The sequence below is a fragment of the Rhynchophorus ferrugineus genome, unplaced genomic scaffold (assembly GCF_030347505.1).
Source record: "Rhynchophorus ferrugineus isolate W39M unplaced genomic scaffold, kcgeb_rfMv2 rfM11, whole genome shotgun sequence".
NCBI lineage: Eukaryota > Metazoa > Arthropoda > Insecta > Coleoptera > Curculionidae > Rhynchophorus > Rhynchophorus ferrugineus.
In genome coordinates this window covers 27,650,311-27,672,219 of record NW_027472590.1, presented here as the reverse complement: position 1 = coordinate 27,672,219, position 21,909 = coordinate 27,650,311, and the positions used below count along the sequence as shown (strand labels likewise).

The window sequence follows — 21,909 nt, the reverse complement described above, 5'->3', positions numbered from 1 at the left end:
GGGTTAGGTCATCGCCCAACAAACAGATTAAATAGAATTGAATCCATAGCTTTATTCATGTGTATTGCAATTAGGATTATAATGATGTAAGTTATTCTTTCTTCAGAGTTTTCAAAGCCACCTTATTTTCTCGATGTTCATTTTTTTAATCAGTTTATCTATATGACGCCCCGATATGGTTCTTATATTTTCGCACCAATAGGCGTGCAGACAAACAGCCCCCGAGCAATCCCGAATGCACCTTGGCACATCAGAAACTCTCAGTCACACATAGTCATTTTACCATAAAATGGAAACCCAACTATCCCTATTAATCTCCCTTTAATGCCATGGTATCCGATACTCATAAACATCAGCAAAAATTCATATGGCTAGCTGAAGCTGAAGAAAAAAGTTGATGATCATCTCTTTTTTGTTACAATTTAAATTCTTTTCATAGATATAATAATTTTTAACTTAAACTTATAAAACATTATCTAAATTAGACGCCAAAAATGTGAGAGCTATCTCAAAATATAGCAGGGGTATAACATAGAAACAAAATAGTAGAGACATAGGTAGAGAAATCTTATCTAATCTGTTTATAAATATTTTGCTTGTATGGGAAATAACAAAGTTCAAATGAAAGTGATAACTATTATATTGATATATCATGTCATAAATTCAATAGTCTCTGACTTTATTTTGTAACTTGAACTATTTTTTGATTGATTCAAGTCAAAAAGGCATTGTATTTCCATGTCGTGACAATATGCATTTGAATAAAAAAACACCCGTTCAATGAATAGGTCAAATAGGCCACATACCAAGTATTTATTTTTAATATAGACTTAAGCATCAAACAATATTGATCTTTAGGTAGCAATCCAAACAGCCTGAGCTAACGGCCTTGTGTTAAAAATAACCATCAATTCCTTTATTTGTTTGTCAAAGGACGGTATACCTGCTACTTTATTATACCTGTTAAGTTGGCTTTGTTGGGTGAAAAACAAAAAAACACGTGCCTACTTATAATCGGTTTATTATCTTAAGCAATTCTTTTGTTTTTAAATGCTGCCTTTCTCTAGTTAAAATAATTTCGAATCTTCCTAATGGTTTTATTAGGTCAACATTTGTACATAAAACAATAAAGTAAAAATAAAAAGAGTATTTAATACTTTGTATCATCTAGTAAAATAAAATCAAATTTTGACGCTAAGGTACCATGTTTAAGTAGAAGTTGGCGGTGATCCATAAAATTTAACAATATTTGAAGAAACATTTACTGTCTTGCGTTAACGATATTTACAAATTCAGGCTTCAGTGAGGCCCCACCCACCAAAAATCCATCGATATCGGGCTGAGATCCCAATTCCTTACAATTAGCTCCTGTTACCGAACCGCCATATTGGATTCGGATCGCGTTGGCGACTTCCGCGCTGATGTTCTTTGAGAACCAATCGCGCAGTGCTTTGTGTACATCTTGGGCCTGTTGGGGTGATGCAGTTTTGCCAGTACCGATAGCCCATACGGGTTCATAAGCGATAACAACATTAGACCTGGAAATTTCGAGCAATGTTAAAATGTTCATAATAACTTGAATAAAACGCCAATTACCAGTCTTGGATTTTGTCAGCAATAGCTTGGGTTTGTCTGAATACTACAGCCTCGGTTTGTCCAGCTTCGCGTTCTTGTAAGGTTTCGCCAATGCAGGCAATAACCTTCAGTCCATTGCTCAAAGCAAAAGCGACTTTTTCGGCGATCAGCTCGTCGGATTCGCCGAAAATCTGCCGACGTTCCGAATGACCCAAAATTACCCAATTTACACCTAGATCCTTCAACATGGCTGGTGAAGTCTCTCCTACAAAGCAACGCAATAAAATCAAGTATTAAATGTTTTGTTATAAACTAAAATGTACCTGTAAAAGCTCCTTTCTCGGCTTTATAACAGTTCTGGGCGGCTACCTCAACATTAGCAGGTGCATTAGTTTTTACATAATCCAAATAAACAGCTGGAACACCAACAACAACCTCAGTATCCTGGTTTAATGGTCCACTTTTCAAGAAGGCTAATATATCATTTATTTGGGCCTTGGAGCCATTCATTTTCCAGTTACCCCCAACAACAAATTTCCGGCCCATTTTGCACTAAAATTAAAAAGAAATCACAATCATTCAAACGTAATAGATATTAACTTCCACCATTTGATATTTGAATCCTACACATGATGTCATTGTGAAAACTCTGAACTTTAAAAGTTTAATCATGCTATATGACAGTACTTTGTGTTTTTATAGAAACATGAAGCCTTAGTGACAAACACTTCCAGGTAAAACCCATGAAAGCTAATTTTCTCATTTTATTAATCTGTTATAATATATAATTAATTATTTAGCTCTATTATTTCAATATAATTAAAGAAAATTGACAATGGAAACTATTATGATAGTGGCCCTGTTTATACAATAAGTTATTTTTTAAACATTAAGATAAAAGTTCATTAGCTGTTATATATAGTAATTATATAAAAATAGCAAAATATTATTAAACATAGTTTGGTATGATTCATTAAAGAAGTATATCAAAATCTGAATAATCTACTGCGTTAGATGATATTTTAATACAAAATAGAGTATAAATACAAATTTTTGTTTTAAAAAATTAAAGTCAATATCTTAATATGTTCATAAATAGCTTATATTAATTACAACTAATAGATTTTAAACAGAATTATAAAATGTAAAGTATAGTTATAAACTGAATAGTAAAATTTTTATGTTATTATTGTATTAAAAAAGTTGTTGTATTATGGGTTCAATATTAAAATACAATAAAATATTACATTCCAAATTTAAATAGTCCAAAGTTATTAATTACATTTTTTTGTAACAATGCGAAAGGTGTCCACATAAATTGCCATAGTGATTTAAAAAAACAATATATGCTGTTTTAATACTTATTTTGTAATTATTTTTATAAAAAAAAGATAACTTACCGATATATTTTAAATACCCTCTTTTACGTGAACTTCTGGTCGCCAACCTATTCAATAATGACCTCTAAAGCTTACTGAAGGTTGAAAAGCTCCACCTCCGTACTACATACCTCTACTTTTATATTTACTAGTATTATGATCCCTGTTATATATGATTTAGTTCTTGGCATGTTATTAATTATTTCCTATTTAAGATTGCTTTGAATTCCTTAAACTAAGTCATAAAATTAGTTTTTTAATATTTTGATTTTTTTCTTCTTCTTAATTTCGAGCATTATAAAATAACCGTTGACAGTAACCTAAAACTCTCATTTTAATTTTAGGTGTGTTAGGTTTGGAAATTACATTTTCTATTAATTTTTTAACAATGTCGAGCACATCCCAGAAACATAGAAATTTTGTAGCAGAACCTATGGGAGAAAAGCCTGTCACAGAATTGGCAGGAATTGGCGAGACTTTGGGGAATCGTTTATCACAAGCAGGTTTTGACAAAGTAATTTAAAATAATTCATCGTTTTCATGTGTCCTTTATTAAACAGATATCATTTTTTATAGGCCTATGTAGTACTTGGTCAATTTCTGATTTTAAAGAAGAACCAAGATTTATTTAAAGAATGGATGAAAGATGTCTGCTCAGCTAATTCAAAACAGTCTACCGACTGTTGGCAGTGTCTTAATGATTGGTGTGAAGAATTCCTGTAAATGTTTATGCAATAATTTGCAATGTTTCATTTGTAATAATATAAAATATTATTATGTAAAATATATTTAACAAAAGTAACTTTTGTTCACATAGGTTAAGTTTCTAACTTTCAATATAGATGTCTCAATATTTATATTTTAATAAATTATTTTTGAATTAAAGCTACTGTTTTGTTTTGGGGACAATATTTCTGATTAATTTATTAATTAAAATGCTGTAATGTATGTCCTTGGTATATATTGATTTTTCAAGAATATATTCAAGACTTAATTATTTAATATCTTATGGGATTTTAAAAAGAAACCTAGTTTTTTGACATAATTCATAATTAAAAAAGAAAAAGTTCAATCAAATAAATTCCTAGAAGGGAAATTTTATTCTGCTGGAGCATACAAAAAGTGGAGGGGGAGTTAATCTCGGCATAGAACGCATGTCCGCCATGACGACTAGACAGAGATAGACTTATTTGTAGCATGTAAGTTCCTTGGTGCTAGAAAGAAACAAAGTGCCAGATGTTAATGGGTTGGTTAGGGAGAGGGAGTTGATTTGGAAACTTTTCTTTAAAAATCTAATTTTTCTGGGTAGTAAAGTGCATCTAAATTAATTATTTACCTTATTTTTTTGTACAGTTTTTGTGCGAGTGCGTTTTCGGTGTATATTAGTGTTTCGTTATATTTGTCGAGAGAATACGATCTCGACTAAAAGTAAAATGGCGATTTGAATAGAAATGGTAGACGTATGAATCCTCCTTGTGGGCCAGCTACAATGGAAGATACCTCACTTAATCAGAACGGAGGGCAGATGGGTTCGCAGGCTGCAAATTCAACTAACAATAAGCAAAACGAAGACTCACAACAAAAAACACACTATTCTATACCAGGTATATTGCATTTTATCCAGCATGAATGGGCTAGGTTTGAACTGGAAAGATCACAATGGGAAGTTGATAGAGCTGAATTACATGTAAGTATTTCTAATATTACGGTTTTCTACATTTTTGTGATCAATGCTTCAAATATGTTATATAGCATTTAGTGTTTGTGAATAAATGTTTTTTTTACTTTTGCATGACTTGATGTTTGTCTATTTTTGGTGGCTAACAGTATATCATTGTACGTATTTAAAAGTGTCATTAAAGAATATTAATTAAACTATTATGTTTTAAGGTAGTTTTATCAATAACATGTCAAAGTTTTACCAAGCCGAATTGTTTATATAATTTCTAATTTATTTTAAACTAAATTATTATCCACTTCTTACTTCTTATAGTTTTATATCATATTGACAATATATCATATTAACTTGTTATGTCTATTTAGTAGAATTATTAAAAATCTTTCACAGAAATATTTCAATATAGATTTATATTATATTATATATGAAGAAGTATTTCACCTCTAAAATTTTAATAACACAGTATGTATTTAACTTGAATTGTCATTCCTGGTGTTCCTTGTGGTAATAATTTATTCTATATCTATTATAAATATTTAATTTATGTGTTTTGATTTGTCAGGCCAGAATTGCATTTTTACAAGGAGAAAGAAAAGGACAGGAGAATTTAAAAAACGATTTAGTCCGTCGAATAAAAATGTTAGAATATGCTTTAAAACAAGAACGGGCTAAATTTCATAAATTGAAATATGGCACTGAACTTCTACAAGGTGACATGAAGCCCCCTGTTATCGATGAAACTGCAGAATCACAGATCGATCCAGACCCTGGTTATGTATCTGTTTCTAATTCAACATGGAAACAGGGGAGACAGTTGTTGAGGCAGTATTTACAGGAGATTGGATATACAGATAGAATCATTGATGTGAGGTCAACTAGAGTAAGAACTTTATTGGGTTTAAATAATAACAATGCAGACCAAGAAGAAAATCATAATAGTAGTTCTGTAAATGGAAACGAATCTAATAAGAGAGCTAGTGAAACACAAGGTATTATTTATTTTTGTATTGTTGGGTTACCTATACTTTAACACATGTCGAATTAATAGGAAGGAGAACACCAGCTAAAAAACCTCAACCCAGTTCTTTAGCTGAAGCTATGATGTTAGATACTGAAGCTGCAGTTATGGTTAACTTCGGCTTTTTAGGTAATCCAGATGTTGAAATGGATGATGATGATGACATGAGTGATGATGGTGATATAGATCCAAATGTTGAGATGGAAGATGAGGTTAAAGCTAATAAAAAAGGTGAAATAGGCTGTAAGTGATATGTTATGTTTTTATTGACAACTATTGTTGCAGAAGGGGAAGATGTGGATGCTCTAGCTCTAGAAGTTTTTAATGAGTTAAATCGGTTATCTGAAGCAGAAAAAAAGCAAGAATTAAAAAATGATTCCGCTGATTGGAACAAAAGTAATTTACTCTGATAGCATAATTATTTGTTTTTATAGAAGTTTCTTTTATAGCCCAAGTACCAAAACGACCTCTTGGTATTGGAGATGAAGACAATATAGATTCTACTTTAGGCTTAGGCGAACTAGCGCAGTTAACTGTAAACAATGATGCTGAAAGCACTTACGACATTGCTAGTAGCAAGGACGCATTTCGCAAAACATGGAATGGGAAATACACTTTGAGAAGTCACTTTGATGGGGTAAGTTAATTTTGGCTTTACGCAGATACATTAGTTAACATTTGATTTAGGTTAGGGCTCTGGGTTTCCATCCTACGGACCCAGTTCTTATAACCGCCAGTGAAGATCATACCTTAAAATTGTGGAACCTACAAAAAACTGTTCCGGCTAAAAAAAGTGCTAGTTTAGATGTTGAACCTTTATACACCTTTAGAAGTCATGCAGGTAAGGTCATCGGTTTACATATGTTCGTGCATTTCAGTATATTTCTGGAATATTAATTTAGTATATGCAGCAGCAAAATACTATAATATAAATTCATGAGTGTTGTTTTTAAAATTAAAGAATTACGTAAATATTTTATCTATTATAGGTCCAGTTCTATCGTTGGCAATTTCTGGAAACGGCGATTATTGTTACTCAGGAGGCCTGGATGGTGTGATTAATTGTTGGGCTGTTCCGAATTCAAACATTGACCCATATGATCTCTTCGAACCCGATGTTTTGAGTACAACACTACATGGGCATTCCGACGCAGTATGGGGGCTCTCTGTCCTGAATTTCAAGTCGCTGTTACTGTCTTGTTCCTCAGATGGAACAATTAAATTATGGTCGCCTCATAATAAGGTAAAATCAACTCGTAAACCTTAGAAAATACGTTTATTAAATATTGTTGTATATTTTTAGGTACAATTATTAAATACATTTACTTCTGAACAAGATGGGATACCATCGAGTGTGGATTTCTCTGTCGAGGATCCAAATCGAATAGTGGCGTCGTTCGCGTCCTCGCACTGTGTCATATTCGATGTCGAAACGGGTAAACAAGTTTTACGAATGGAGTCCTCCAGTCAGGACGGTGTCAATCTGGCCGCGAAGCAGATCAACAAGGTCGTTAGTCATCCGTCATTTTCGCAAACGATTACCGCTCACGAAGACAGGCACATTCGATTTTGGGATAACAACACCGGTAAAATGATTCATTCTATGGTGGCACACTTGGACGCAGTTACTAGCTTGGCTTTGGATTCTCACGGGGTTTATCTTCTTTCTGGTAAGCATCCATTGATGTTTTTTGTTTTTCATACTTCTCTCTGCCTATGATGATCAGCAACAAAACATAATTTACACAAAAAACATTGCATATTTGCTGTACAAGAGCTGGTTTTCGAAGGTAGACAGTTATTTTTAGATTTCATTGTATAATTAATGCTTTAATCATGTTTTGTATTTACTTGACATTCAGCATTTTTGACCTTGAACGTTAAGAAATTATTACTACATACTACAGTATATTAATTATATATATATATATATATATATATATATATATATATATATATATATATATATATATATATATATATAATTAATATGATATATATAATATATATTGATTTGTATGTTTTTACCGGTTACACTTGTTAGAGAAACGGCAAATTAATATTAACTGAAAAACTACAAACTACGCTTCCCGAGATGACTGTCAAAACACCCACATATATATATAGGCAATGGTATTCCTCCCATCGCATGCTTATTCTTCTATTGGTTTGCTCTTTGTGGGTGTTTTGACAGTCATCACGAAAGTCAGTCATTGAAAGTCATCAGGAAGCGATATATATATATATATAAATATATAAATATATATATATATATATATAAATATATATATATATATATAAATATATATATATATATATATAAATATATATATATATAAATATATAAATATATATATATATATAATATATATATATATATATATATATATATATATATATATATATATATATATATATATATAAATATTTTATTGATTTATATGTTTTTACTGGTTACACTTGTTAGAGAAACGGCTAATTAATATTAACTGAAAAACTACAAACTACGCTTCCCGAGATGACTGTCAAAACACCCACATATATATATAGGCAATGGTATTCCTCCCATCGCATGCTTATTCTTCTATTGGTTTGCTCTTTGTGGGTGTTTTGACAGTCATCACGAAAGTCAGTCATTGAAAGTCATCAGGAAGCGATATATATATATATAAATATATATATATATATATATATAAATATATAAATATATATATATATATATATATATATAAATATATAAATATATATATATATATATATAAATATATAAATATATATATATATATATAAATATATATATATATATAAATATATATATATATATATAAATATATAAATATATATATATATAAATAATATATATATAAATAATATATAATTCACCTCAGGTAAAAAACAAATTCCAGAAATTCGAAACACTTCAAACACTAACGTAACAAACATGCAGACGACTAACAAATATATATATACTACTATATATATATATATATATATTACTATTATATATATATATATATATATATATATATATATATATATCTCCTGTATCTTTCTTGTATTATGATAAAATTCCAGTATATCGGTACTTCGATACTCAAGTCAGTATAATAAAATAATACTAATCTCATTTTGCATTTAAAAAATGAGCTAGAGTAGAGACACTAAGTATGCTAAAACAAGTTAATATGACTCAAAAATTTTAGTCATTTTGAACTAGAAAATACTACTGGAAAATGAGATCTGAATTTATTTGTGAAACTTAGTGGAATGGTGTGGAGGAATGGAAATGAGTGGAGGTTTAGGATGTACTTGCATTCTTCGCGATATAATTCTTATTGCTTTGTAGTTTGGGAATAAATGAAGGCAATAACCAGAATAAAATTCGTCTGGACTTTATATTGGGTATTGAGGGTGTTAAATAACATGAGAGTTTGAAGTTATTGGATTTTAAGACACAATATCACTCCCTTTTATGTCTTAGATTCAACATGATACAGGCATTATTACCGTATTGGTTAATCTGTTAATCAGGGCGCCTTCACCATCCTTCATATACAAAACCCGTAGTAATCTTTAGTTCAGTGATCATCCGGTTTTTGCTTCGAACAAGTTTATGTTCATATGTAAAAACATATTTTTTAGTCGTCTGCATGTTTGTTACGTTAGTGTTTGAAGTGTTTCGGATTTCTGGAATTTGTTTTTTACCTGAGGTGAATCTGCTAGACAGGCGCCTTCACTATCATTCTAATATAAAATCGATATTATATATATATATATATATATATATATATATATGTGGGTGTTTTGACGCTTCCCGCGATATATATATATATATATATATATATATATATATATATATATATATCGCGGGAAGCGATATATATATATATATATATATATATATATATATATATATATATATATATCGCTTCCCGCGATGACTGTCAAAACACCCACATATATATAGACAATGGTATTCCTCCCATCGCATGCTTATTCTTCTATTGGTTTGCTCTTTGTGGGTGTTTTGACAGTCATCACGAAAGTCAGTCATTGAAAATTATCGGGAAGCGATATATATATATATATATATATATATATATATATCCTGTATCTTTCTTGTATTATGATAAAATTCCAGTATATCGGTACTTCGATACTCAAGTCAGTATAATAAAATAATACTAATCTCATTTTGCATTTAAAAAATGAGCTAGAGTAGAGACACTAAGTATGCTAAAACAAGTTAATGTGACTCAAAAATGTTAGTCATTTTGAACTAGAAAATACTACTGGAAAATGAGATCTGAATTTATTTGTATTCTCCGCGATATAATTCTTATTGCTTTGTAGCTTGGGAATAAATGAAGGCAATAACCAGAATAAAATTCGTCTGGACTTTATATTGGGTATTGAGGGTGTTAAATAACATGAGAGTTTGAAGTTATTGGATTTTAAGACACAATATCACTCCCTTTTATGTCTTAGATTCAACATGATACAGGCATTATTACCGTATTGGTTAATCTGTTAATCAGGGCGCCTTCACCATCCTTCATATACAAAACCCGTAGTAATCTTTAGTTCAGTGATCATCCGGTTTTTGCTTCGAACAAGTTTATGTTCATATGTAAAAACATATTTTTTAGTCGTCTGCATGTTTGTTACGTTAGTGTTTGAAGTGTTTCGGATTTCTGGAATTTGTTTTTTACCTGAGGTGAATCTGCTAGACAGGCGCCTTCACTATCATTCTAATATAAAATCGATATTATATATATATATATATATATATATATATATATATATATATATATATATATATATATATATATCGCTTCCCGCGATATATATATATATATATATATATATATATATATATATATATATATATCGCGGGAAGCGATATATATATATATATATATATATATATATATATATATGTGGGTGTTTTGACGCTTCCCGCGATATATATATATATATATATATATATATATATATATATCGCAGGAAGCGATATATATATATATATATATATATATATATCGCGGGAAGCGATATATATATATATATATATATATATATATATATATATATATATCGCTTCCCGCGATGACTGTCAAAACACCCACATATATATAGACAATGGTATTCCTCCCATCGCATGCTTATTCTTCTATTGGTTTGCTCTTTGTGGGTGTTTTGACAGTCATCACGAAAGTCAGTCATTGAAAATTATCGGGAAGCGATATATATATATATATATATATATATATATATATATATATATATATATATATATATATATATATATATATATATATATCCTGTATCTTTCTTGTATTATGATAAAATTCCAGTATATCGGTACTTCGATACTCAAGTCAGTATAATAAAATAATACTAATCTCATTTTGCATTTAAAAAATGAGCTAGAGTAGAGACACTAAGTATGCTAAAACAAGTTAATGTGACTCAAAAATGTTAGTCATTTTGAACTAGAAAATACTACTGGAAAATGAGATCTGAATTTATTTGTGAAACTTAGTGGAATGGTGTGGAGGAATGGAAATGAGTGGAGGTTTAGGATGTACTTGCATTCTTCGCGATATAATTCTTATTGCTTTGTAGCTTGGGAATAAATGAAGGCAATAACCAGAATAAAATTCGTCTGGACTTTATATTGGGTATTGAGGGTGTTAAATAACATGAGAGTTTGAAGTTATTGGATTTTAAGACACAATATCACTCCCTTTTATGTCTTAGATTCAACATGATACAGGCATTATTACCGTATTGGTTAATCTGTTAATCAGGGCGCCTCCACCATCCTTCATATACAAAACCCGTAGTAATCTTTAGTTCAGTGATCATCCGGTTTTTGCTTCGAACAAGTTTATGTTCATATGTAAAAACATATTTTTTAGTCGTCTGCATGTTTGTTACGTTAGTGTTTGAAGTGTTTCGGATTTCTGGAATTTGTTTTTTACCTGAGGTGAATCTGCTAGACAGGCGCCTTCACTATCATTCTAATATAAAATCGATATTATATATATATATATATATATATATATATATATATATATATATATATATATATATATATATATCGCTTCCCGCGATATATATATATATATATATATATATATATATATATATATATATATATATATATATATATATATCGCGGGAAGCGATATATATATATATATATATATATATATATGTGGGTGTTTTGACGCTTCCCGCGATATATATATATATATATATATATATATATATATATATATATATATCGCGGGAAGCGATATATATATATATATATATATATATATATATATATATATATATATATATATATATATATATATATATATATATCGCTTCCCGCGATGACTGTCAAAACACCCACATATATATAGACAATGGTATTCCTCCCATCGCATGCTTATTCTTCTATTGGTTTGCTCTTTGTGGGTGTTTTGACAGTCATCACGAAAGTCAGTCATTGAAAATTATCGGGAAGCGATATATATATATATATATATATATATATATATATCCTGTATCTTTCTTGTATTATGATAAAATTCCAGTATATCGGTACTTCGATACTCAAGTCAGTATAATAAAATAATACTAATCTCATTTTGCATTTAAAAAATGAGCTAGAGTAGAGACACTAAGTATGCTAAAACAAGTTAATATGACTCAAAAATTTTAGTCATTTTGAACTAGAAAATACTACTGGAAAACTTGTATTCTTCGCGATATAATTCTTATTGCTCTATAGCTTGGAAATAAATGAAGGCTATAACCAGAATAAAATTCTTCTGGACTCTATATTGGGTATTGCGGGTGTTAAATAACATGAGAGTTTGAAATTATTGGATTTTAAGACACAATATCACTCCCTTTTATGTCTTAGATTCAACATGATACAGGCATTATTACCGTATTGGTTAATCTGCTAATCAGAGCGCCTTCACCATCCTTCATATACAAAACCCGTAGTAATCTTTAGTTCAGTGATCATCCGGTTTTTGCTTCGAACAAGTTTATGTTCATATGTAAAAACATATTTTTTTAGTCGTCTGCATGTTTGTTACGTTAGTGTTTGAAGTGCTTCGAATTTCTGGAATTTGTTTTTTACCTGAGGTGAATCTGCTAGACAGGCGCCTTCACCATCATTCTAATATAAAATCGATATTGATGTCTAGTCTCTTTCTGAACCTGCAGCAGTAAAACCGTATTTTTCAGTCTTCTAGACTCTTACATCAGTGGTAGAAGTGTTTCGAAGTTCTGTAATTTATTTTTCAAACAATTTTATTTTTTCTTGTTAAAGGACAAAACAATAACTCAGTCAACTGAGTCAATAACATATTTAGTAACAATTACAAAATTATTCTTGGTATGTATGTTCTTTACAAATAGTTTTAGAGCATGTATTACACCAGTGAATATTTTAGTGATCTCACTTTCAACTTCTCATTAATATTTGTGTTGACGAGTAATTGGTTTTCCGGTATTGTTGCTGTACATCGAATTTATTCTTGCAAGATTTAGAAATGGACAAAACAGTGCAGGTGGCTACTTGTTTACTCTTGTAACCCTTGTCAGGTAATAAAATGTATCAAATGAATACTTGGTTATCTCTAGTATCTAAATCTAATTCAAAAATAAAACCTATTATGGGTTGTATTTTTTGGAACAACGTATTTTGGAACATTGTATTTTTTGAGGCTAGACATTCTTGAAGCCACACCCACTGCTCTTATTTGATTAAGAAAAATGTAAAAATATTAAACAAAATCTAATTTACAATCAAAGACTTTACAGACTCAGCAACAAAAGGTATTGAACAACTGAGTCAATGACATTTTTAATCACAATTACAAAAATGGTAAATAGCTCGGTTGAAAGGTTACAATCTATGTATATTTGAGATGTTGAAGCCATTCCTTTAGTCAGTTAAAAGTCATTGATTGGTGCTTTAAAAGTAATTATCAATAACATTTGAAACCATACAAACCTTCGATTGTGACTATTTGACAACTATTTGAGAAAAATATCCGGGATCTTTCCCTAGCAGTTCTGCTATATAGGGGACTCTGGCGCAAAGTTTTGCTTTGCCCAACATCCAGAGGTCGCATAATTGGTCATTCAAGTAATTTCATTGGTTAATTTAGATCTCCATTATAGGCACCTGTAAGAAGAATATTTTACTGTGAAGACATTTGATTGGCTCATTAGTAGTGCTTAGCACGTGACAGCCATATGTTATGTTTAATTGACCAATGAAATTTAAATAAAAAACTATTTTTTTCTCAAATAAATTTATTAAATAAAATTCAATTATATATAAATATATGTAAAAGTAAATAAATATAAATATAATCGATAACAGTAAATATATCTATAAAACATATATATATATATATATATATATATATATATTTATATATAAAACTATAAGCAAAAAACTTTGGTGCTTTGCAAATCAAAATTATCTCTTCCATCTTTTCCCTTTTTTGTTTTGTCCATATTTGTTTAGCGCCATCAATTTAATCTATTAAATGATATCTATTATGGGTTTTATCAAAGGTATATAGCACACCTTATTATTTGTAATATTCTATATGAAAATCATTTTGTAGTGTTCAATTAAAATAAAAGGTTTTCAATTTACATTTTTTAAAGATATTTCACAAAGATATGTTATATTATTAACTAAAAGAAGAGGTTAAAAGAGTCCTACTGACACTATAATGAAACAATATTCTGGGGCATAAGATCGTCTATACTTGGCTCGTCTATTCATATAGGAACATCTGGAAGTCATGGCCCACATGTTCTTTCTCTTCACAATTTCCTAAAGGCCAATGAGATAAAAAAAAAACTTATGTTAAACGATTCAAATGACTTCTAAAACATACTAGCCGAGGATGTGTATTCCTGAATCCATTATCCAAAAAAATACTATCTTGGTTAAATAGCCTTAAGCCAATATATTTATTTGGATAATTAAACTTTTTTCTTTAATGAAAAGAACCCCTCAAGGTAGTTATTAAATTGAAGTCACTTTAACAATTTTTCTTACTTGAGCAATACATTTTACAGAAATATTCCTCGTGTATTGAATATAGGTTGACCTACTCTTAATAGATTTGCATTCAAGAGTTACTATTTATTTTATTGGAGCTGCAACTATTGATCCAAGAAGAAAAGTATATACCCGTTTGCATAGGTTCTTTTGGAAGGGGATTAATTTCTAAAATTAAAAATATCAATATTTGATTTTTGAATATATATGAATAAACTTACCCCAACTTACAACAACAAAACATGATGTAACGATCATAAATTTCTTTGATACTTAATTCATTCGGTTTGGATTTTTAACATTATCAACCATTGTTTAATGACATCCAAATACTTCTTCGAACGAAAACGATTCAGCATTTCTTTACTATCTGTGCATCTGGATACACAACACTTCCTAGATCAATAATTCACTTTACTTTTTGTACTACCGACTTATATATACTAATGAACTAATAATTTAATCTCTAAACGCACTATTCCTTATGACAGCCATATTGGAAATGGCGCTCAAAATAAATAAATAACAAATGTACCATAGAAACGAAGTCAGCCAATCAGATTCCGTCGCGGCTTATAGCGTAGCGATTAAAGCGAGTAATAAGTTAAAAGTAGCGACATCTGCATGTTGGACGTAAACATTTCTCCAAAATTTCCTATTAAATCTCTATTTCTCTATGTATATAATCCTTCCAATAAATAGCCAGTGCACGTCATCAAAACTTATAATGCGATCTTGCCGCGCCAAATTTAAGTTTTTCTTAGTTTGACTCTAACAACAAAATACTAATGTAAATAAATTAATTAAATAAAAGTGATTATAAAACATCTAACGCATATTTATTGAAAGAACTACAGTTAATTAAACAGCCACAATAGCTTGTTATAGGTTAGAGTTATTTTATTATATAGTTTGACATGACAACGATCAATCAGCTGATCGATCAATACCAATACAAATCGAATTTTATAGACCGATTAATGCGAATTAGAAAAATGCTCTGAGTTTAAAAGGGATTTTACGTTTTTATAGACTGAATTTAGCAATACGTTCGACGGTGTTAATGGCGTGCCTTTGGTGTTTTATTGGAAGAACTATGTCAAATAATGAAATAAAGCATCTCCCTTTTATTTTCAGGTTCGCATGACTGTTCTATACGGCTGTGGAATATAGAAAACAAGACGTGTGTGCAGGAAATAACGGCTCATCGCAAGAAATACGACGAGAGCATCTTGGATGTCGCATTCCATCCAACTAGGCCATACATCGCTAGTGCGGGCGCTGACGGTTTAGCAAAAGTGTTTGTCTAATTTAAATTAAAACCGAAACAAGTCAATAAGTGTGATCAAGTAGATAATTAAGGTGATGTAGAATACTCACTACCAATCCTGTACAAGTATAACTTTTGCAGTTTGGTGTGGAAATCATTGTCGAGCTGAAACTTTTATTTAAATTCATTAATCATGTATTTATTAAAAGGAACTGTAATTTAACCCGAATAAAGGCCGATTCCTTTTTAAAAAAAGGGGGTGATAGGGATACACGTCGTCTTCGAGGACGATACACAAAGATGACTGTTTCTCTGTCCGACTTGTGTAACTATTTCTTATTTCTTTTCACGTGATCGCTAATATCACCGAACCTCTTACCTACCACAACTAATTATTTAAAAAAAAAATAGTCAACATCATATTCTAATATTATTGTAAGAATCTAAAATCTGAATTATTATCCTTATGAATGTATATGGTCTAAAAAATGTCTGTTATAGGTTTATGTTGTACATAATAAATATGCAAATATCTAATATTTTATTTTAATCAGTTTAATAAATTAAGTCGAACATAAGCAACGTGTGATCTGATATTATTCGCAGTTATGATTCAAGTCAATTAACCGTATCATGTTAGTTGATAAAAAAAATGAGTTTCGTATTGTGTTTTGTTTTATTTTTTTTAAAGCTGAACGTCGGCGTACTTGATTTTTTAGAAACATTTAAACGGATAAATAATGTTGGTTTTTTCATCAACAAATATGATGTTATTTTATTAGTTAAACGGTGAAAACCACGAAATTAGGAAGGTATATAAATAAGTAGACTGTAGCTGAACAATAATAAAGTTGTAAAACATTAGGACCAGTACTGCTTTTTCTTTTCATAACAGTGGCAGTATTAGAAGCTTTTTGTGAGGATGGAGAATGGCGGTAATATCTTTCGCTTTATCACTGGTGTATAGAAGTTGATGGTATTGTAATATGGTGCTGACTTTTGAGTTTTACGAGCGTTACTTCACCATCACAGTAGTATTTACGGACATTCTCGATTATAACATAGTTTTCGGATATAGGTGCTATATAATATATATTTTTATGGGATTGTTAGTACTTACTAAGACCATCACTTCGATTATTTACTTTCCACGTTTGAGGAACGAGTTGCTTTAAATGTCGGTTTAACTCTAAATAAAAAGAAGTGCAAATTCTGAACCCCCATAAAATAATATGCATGTTAGTGTATGTCTTATTTTTACAAATCTAGTACTCTTTGGATTTTTTAAGTTGTATTGCTTAGCCTAGAATATGTATATAAAAGTCATATTGATTTGTATATATAACATTTGTTTGTCATTATATTACGCCTTTTCTTTTGTAAATAACTATTTATTTTTTACCTATAATATAGTTTAATGTTTACTCGAATTCACTATATTACAATGAAGCCCGCAACAGAAAGTAACCTGTAAATAAACAATCTTACTAATTGAACTTGTAGATCCGTGTACAGGGTGTTTAGTTTCCTTCTCTCCGATGTTGCCGATCCGGTATCATCATCTCATCGTCGTTTTTTTATTTTTGTATTTAGGCACAGACGATTTCATTGGTGGAAAATAAAACTGCCCTTATTAACGTATGTTTTCTTAAGCACCCTGTACCCTGTGAATGTTATTCGGTCAAATGTAAAGCATGCATTTGAGTACTACTGTATAAAGGTCTATTATTAAATAAACTGTGTAAAATTAAAAACGTGAAAACCAGTGTTCGATAATATCTAGTATATACAAATATATTCAAATTACACACTGCTGTTGTAGCCCATTTTAATATCTCTTGATACACATCCTTCCACACGTCGTCATAAAATTCCCAGCCTGCGTGATTGTTACTAAATGATTCAGACTCCTTCATCGAATTATTATCTTGATGGAATAGTAATAAACATTTTTTAAGGTGATTGATGAGTCTAAATTATCTTCAATATTTGGGTTTATTTCATTAATAAAAATACTAAGAACCTCGATTTTTTATTGTTCAAAATCTTACTGACAATATAAATATGTTTTAACATCGTTACTTGTTAAATTTTATTTGAGGATCACTTTTCAATATATAAAGCAAACCAACTAGGAAATATTAATTTTTATAAATGTTGTTGAAAATATTCTTGGAGTTAAAATTAAGAAAAAAAGATTTTTGGCATTAGTAAAAACTAAAAACATAAAGTTAAAACAATGTAATAAATCTATTTGTACTGTCGATATGTATGTTCTTTCTAAATTGTTTCAGATTATGCATTATACCGGTAATTTCTTGGACAGACTGAATATTTTAATGATCTCGCTCTTAACTTCTCATTAATCTTTCTAATTATTTGTCGCTGTTTCTCTGATATTGTTATACATTACACTCGAATTTATTCCTGCAACATTTATCAATGAACAAAACGGTGTAGGTGGTCCCTTGTTTACTCTTGTAGCCGTTGTCAAGCAATAAAATATAACAACTGAATGCTTGGCCGTCTCTAGTATCTAACAAAGTCTAGAAACACCTATTATGGGTGGTATGTCGGAACAAGTGACTAGACATTCCTGAAATGTAAAAATATTAGACAAAATCTAACAATGCAAATGAAGGATTAACAATTCGTGATAATTAGTAATTCTTTTTGACAATCAAAAAATTCTGTGAATGGTTGATAGTTCCTTTTGCAGACTCAGCACTGACGGCTTAAGCTGCTTGCTTCAGGCTATTTTTAATCATCGCTGGATGCTATGATTAAATAAGTATCTTGAACTGAACGTAATTATAAAAGTGCTGGTTCATAATATCCCCGGCCTACCATAGTAAAACACATTTTTTTAGCAAAATAAATATTTTTATTCAAAATAATTCCCTTCAAGGGTGATACACTGATTATAGCGACCCCTCAAATTTTTCGATATCATTTTTGTAGTACGATTTGTCCTTTGCTTCGAAATAGGCCTCAGTTTCGTCGATCAACTCTTCATTCGACGAAAATTTCTTCCCAGTGAGCATTCTTTTAAGATCTGAGAATAGGAAATAGTCGCTAGGGCCAGATCTGGAGAATACGGTGAATAAGGAAGCAATTCGAAGCCCAAATCATGGATATTTGCCATCGTTTTCACTGATTTGTGACACGGTGCATTGTCTTGATGAAGCAGCACGTTCTTTTTCTTCAAATGCGGCCGTTTTTTGTTGATTTCGTCCTTCAAACGGTCCAATAACGCTATGTAACAGTAACTGTTGATGGTCCTTCCTTTTTCAAGGTAGTCAATGAAAATTATTCCATTGCATCCAAAAATACAGACGCCATAAACTTGCCAGCCGGCTGTTGCGTTTTCCCACGCTTTGGAGCGGGTTCATCGCGGGCAGTCCACTCGGATGACTGTCGATTGGACTTTGGAGTGAAATGATGGAGCCATGTTTCATCAATTGTCACATATCGACGCAAAAACTGGGGTTTATTACGCTTGATCATCTCCAAACACTGTTCCGAATCATCAACTCAGCGTTGATTTTGGTCTAAAGTGAGCTCGCGCGGTACCCACTTTGCACAGAGCTTTCCCATACACAAATATTCGTGGATGATATGATGTACAGGTTCAGTTGATATTTTTAGAGTGTCTGCTATTTCATTCAATTTACGTAACAACCTTTTTTGGGCGTCCACTGCGTTCACCGTCTTCAGAGCTCATTTCACCACGTCTAAACTTAGCATACCAATCCTTGATGGTTGATTTTCTTGGGGCAGTGTCCGGAAACTCAGCATCAAGGCAAGTTTTTGCTTCAACTGTATTTTTTCCCTTCAAATAACAATATTTTATTAACATGCGAAATTCATTTTTATTCATTTTTTTCCACAATAACAAAAGTTGCTTCACTCAGAATGCTATAACTCACAAACTAATGATCCGACAGCTGTCAAATTTATACACGCATCTTTTGACGGTTAGGGCTAACTAAAAAACATATGGATTTAATTCTAGTAGAGCCATCTATGTGTCAAGCCGGGGACTTTTCAATGAGTCTGCTATTTGTATCTATATTATCTTCAGATTTTTAACCACACTTGTTATAACAGTGTGGTGTAGTACAGTTTCATGTTAGCGTTAACTTTAAATATAAAAATAATATGGTACGAACGTATAACATGCATTTTGCAACCAGATTTTCGATGTTTATCAGTTTTTTTATTCACTTGATATCTTTAAATACTCTTATTTTTGAACATTCCCTTAAATTTTTGCTTTTTTGCCAGTAATCCTCATCAATGCTTCAATATCCGTATAATCAGTTTGTTTTTATATCATTTGCTCCTTTGAGGGTGGGTTTCATAATGATAAGTCTTAGAATTTTTAATTTAATTGATATATTTACTAAGCTTTTGTCGGTTGTTCAATGATGTGTTCGTTACGTTGTGTTGAATCTTGAGTGTATGGAAATCTTTCTTTTTTTTTGGGGGGCCTGGGCTGAAATGATGGTTTGTTCAATAACTATTGTGTTGAAAGTCATAAGCGAGAGGTCAAAGAGCGGACATTTATTGGATTTACAACTTCTTGCAAATGATGGTTTACATTTTTCTATTTTCAATCTAGTAAACAAAATATCTGTTTATGTTTAAAACCCATGTGATATAGGATGTACATAGTCTATTCAAAGTTATTTTGTACATACGTCATCTAAATTTGTGACGTCGAAACGTCGCAACATTGCTGCATCAACTCTGAGGTTTAGTTCAGTTTGGCTTTGACATACAATAAAATTTTAATCTAAATAAAATAATTGAACAAAAATGTTATCAAATTTAATTTATTTTAACATTATAGTCCATCTAAAAGCTACAGTTAATTATACAGCCACAATCGTTTATAGGTTAGAGTTATAATCTCTTATTCCTATTGCCTTCAATGATTGACTTTGACAGACTCATTAGTTTACGTGTTCGAACTAATCAGACAGCATCCTGTCTCTTTATAAATAGAATAAAATGAGAAGGAAAATATTGTGAAAAATATCTGAAACAAACTTACAAATTGCCGCAGGCAATACATTAAACATCTTAATGACGTATCTACAAAAAAATTTTGACTAAACTATATATTCGTTGTTTAGAGAAACTGAAGCAATGTATTTTATTGTACATATATTCAGAAAGCTTCAGCACTCTATTAAAGCTTTGAATTATATGTTGGGTAGTATTTCTCGTTGAATTTTGGCTTTATTCTTCTTATCCAGGATTCATTTTAAAAACAAGAAAGGTTGTTTCGTCAAAACTAAAAACTTTTGTTGAAGATTAAGTGTATTAGATTAGATTTTTGAAGGTTAAGAGGTAGGGTAATAGTAATTCCATATTTTCTCACCATACAAATTTCACCCGGATCCGTTAGCATTGTTGCCGATTCAACTTGCAGTTTTAGTTGGTTTTTGCTTTAACATATAACAAAATTCTAATCTAAATAAAATAGTGTATCCAAAATAATGTTATTAAATATAATTTTAAAAATTTTATTTTGAAATTTTAGTTTTTAGTAGTAAACTTTTAATAGTAAACGATCTAAGATACGGCGATGAAAATAGATCCTACGATAAAACGGTTCCGAAACATTCAATGACCGTCTCAATCTTATCGTTTCGTCAGTTTATTTCGACAAAATATCCATCCCAACGAAAGCAAGTGCATTAAAGGCGATTACCGAAATAGGTAAACTTGAATTCTGTCATCGAGATACGTCATCGTCGCGGGCGACAAAGAAAAATATTCATATAAATGGTCGCACCAGGTGCCGCTTTCCCTTGCTAAAGGACGGGCGACCGTATAAGAACGAGAAATTTTTACTCGGTGGTGGAGGGCGCCCCACGG

General features: G+C 30.6%; 3 protein-coding genes across 3 annotated transcripts; 2 read left to right on the top strand and 1 right to left on the bottom strand.

The window, feature by feature from the left end:
• Window positions 1–1,004: 1,004 nt before the first annotated feature.
• Window positions 1,005–3,112, bottom strand: Tpi (Triose phosphate isomerase). Its single transcript, XM_076418218.1, has 4 exons — window positions 2,976–3,112; window positions 1,899–2,127; window positions 1,597–1,840; window positions 1,005–1,538 (listed from the first exon to the last, which is right to left on the bottom strand). The coding sequence occupies exons 2-4, from the start codon at window positions 2,119–2,121 to the stop codon at window positions 1,262–1,264; spliced, it is 744 nt and encodes a 247-aa protein (XP_076274333.1). The 5' UTR covers window positions 2,122–2,127; window positions 2,976–3,112; the 3' UTR covers window positions 1,005–1,261.
• A 155-nt stretch (window positions 3,113–3,267) lies between these two features.
• baf (barrier to autointegration factor) lies at window positions 3,268–3,839 on the top strand. Its single transcript, XM_076418222.1, has 2 exons — window positions 3,268–3,468; window positions 3,531–3,839. Exons 1-2 carry the CDS (start codon window positions 3,343–3,345, stop codon window positions 3,675–3,677), a joined length of 273 nt encoding a protein of 90 aa, XP_076274337.1. The 5' UTR covers window positions 3,268–3,342; the 3' UTR covers window positions 3,678–3,839.
• Window positions 3,840–4,142: 303 nt separating this feature from the next.
• On the top strand, window positions 4,143–17,834 carry Cka (Connector of kinase to AP-1). Its single transcript, XM_076418209.1, has 9 exons — window positions 4,143–4,641; window positions 5,195–5,621; window positions 5,681–5,881; window positions 5,936–6,046; window positions 6,100–6,287; window positions 6,338–6,491; window positions 6,640–6,893; window positions 6,954–7,320; window positions 15,888–17,834. The coding sequence occupies exons 1-9, from the start codon at window positions 4,417–4,419 to the stop codon at window positions 16,058–16,060; spliced, it is 2,100 nt and encodes a 699-aa protein (XP_076274324.1). The 5' UTR covers window positions 4,143–4,416; the 3' UTR covers window positions 16,061–17,834.
• Window positions 17,835–21,909: the final 4,075 nt, after the last annotated feature.

What these genes read in the sequence shown, in the direction of transcription:
- Tpi (XM_076418218.1), bottom strand. Translation starts at nt 2,121, where the DNA reads ATGGGCCGGAAATTTGTTGTTGGGGGTAACTGGAAAATGAATGGCTCC. An exon ending in CGAGAAAGGAGCTTTTACAG is followed by an intron (nt 1,841 to 1,898) that starts GTACATTTTAGT and finishes GTTGCTTTGTAG; the next exon opens with GAGAGACTTCACCAGCCATG. An exon ending in GCTGACAAAATCCAAGACTG is followed by an intron (nt 1,539 to 1,596) that starts GTAATTGGCGTT and finishes CGAAATTTCCAG; the next exon opens with GTCTAATGTTGTTATCGCTT.
- Cka (XM_076418209.1), top strand. Translation starts at nt 4,417, where the DNA reads ATGAATCCTCCTTGTGGGCCAGCTACAATGGAAGATACCTCACTTAAT. An exon ending in TGAGAAGTCACTTTGATGGG is followed by an intron (nt 6,288 to 6,337) that starts GTAAGTTAATTT and finishes CATTTGATTTAG; the next exon opens with GTTAGGGCTCTGGGTTTCCA. An exon ending in CACCTTTAGAAGTCATGCAG is followed by an intron (nt 6,492 to 6,639) that starts GTAAGGTCATCG and finishes TATCTATTATAG; the next exon opens with GTCCAGTTCTATCGTTGGCA.
- baf (XM_076418222.1), top strand. Translation starts at nt 3,343, where the DNA reads ATGTCGAGCACATCCCAGAAACATAGAAATTTTGTAGCAGAACCTATG. An exon ending in CACAAGCAGGTTTTGACAAA is followed by an intron (nt 3,469 to 3,530) that starts GTAATTTAAAAT and finishes CATTTTTTATAG; the next exon opens with GCCTATGTAGTACTTGGTCA.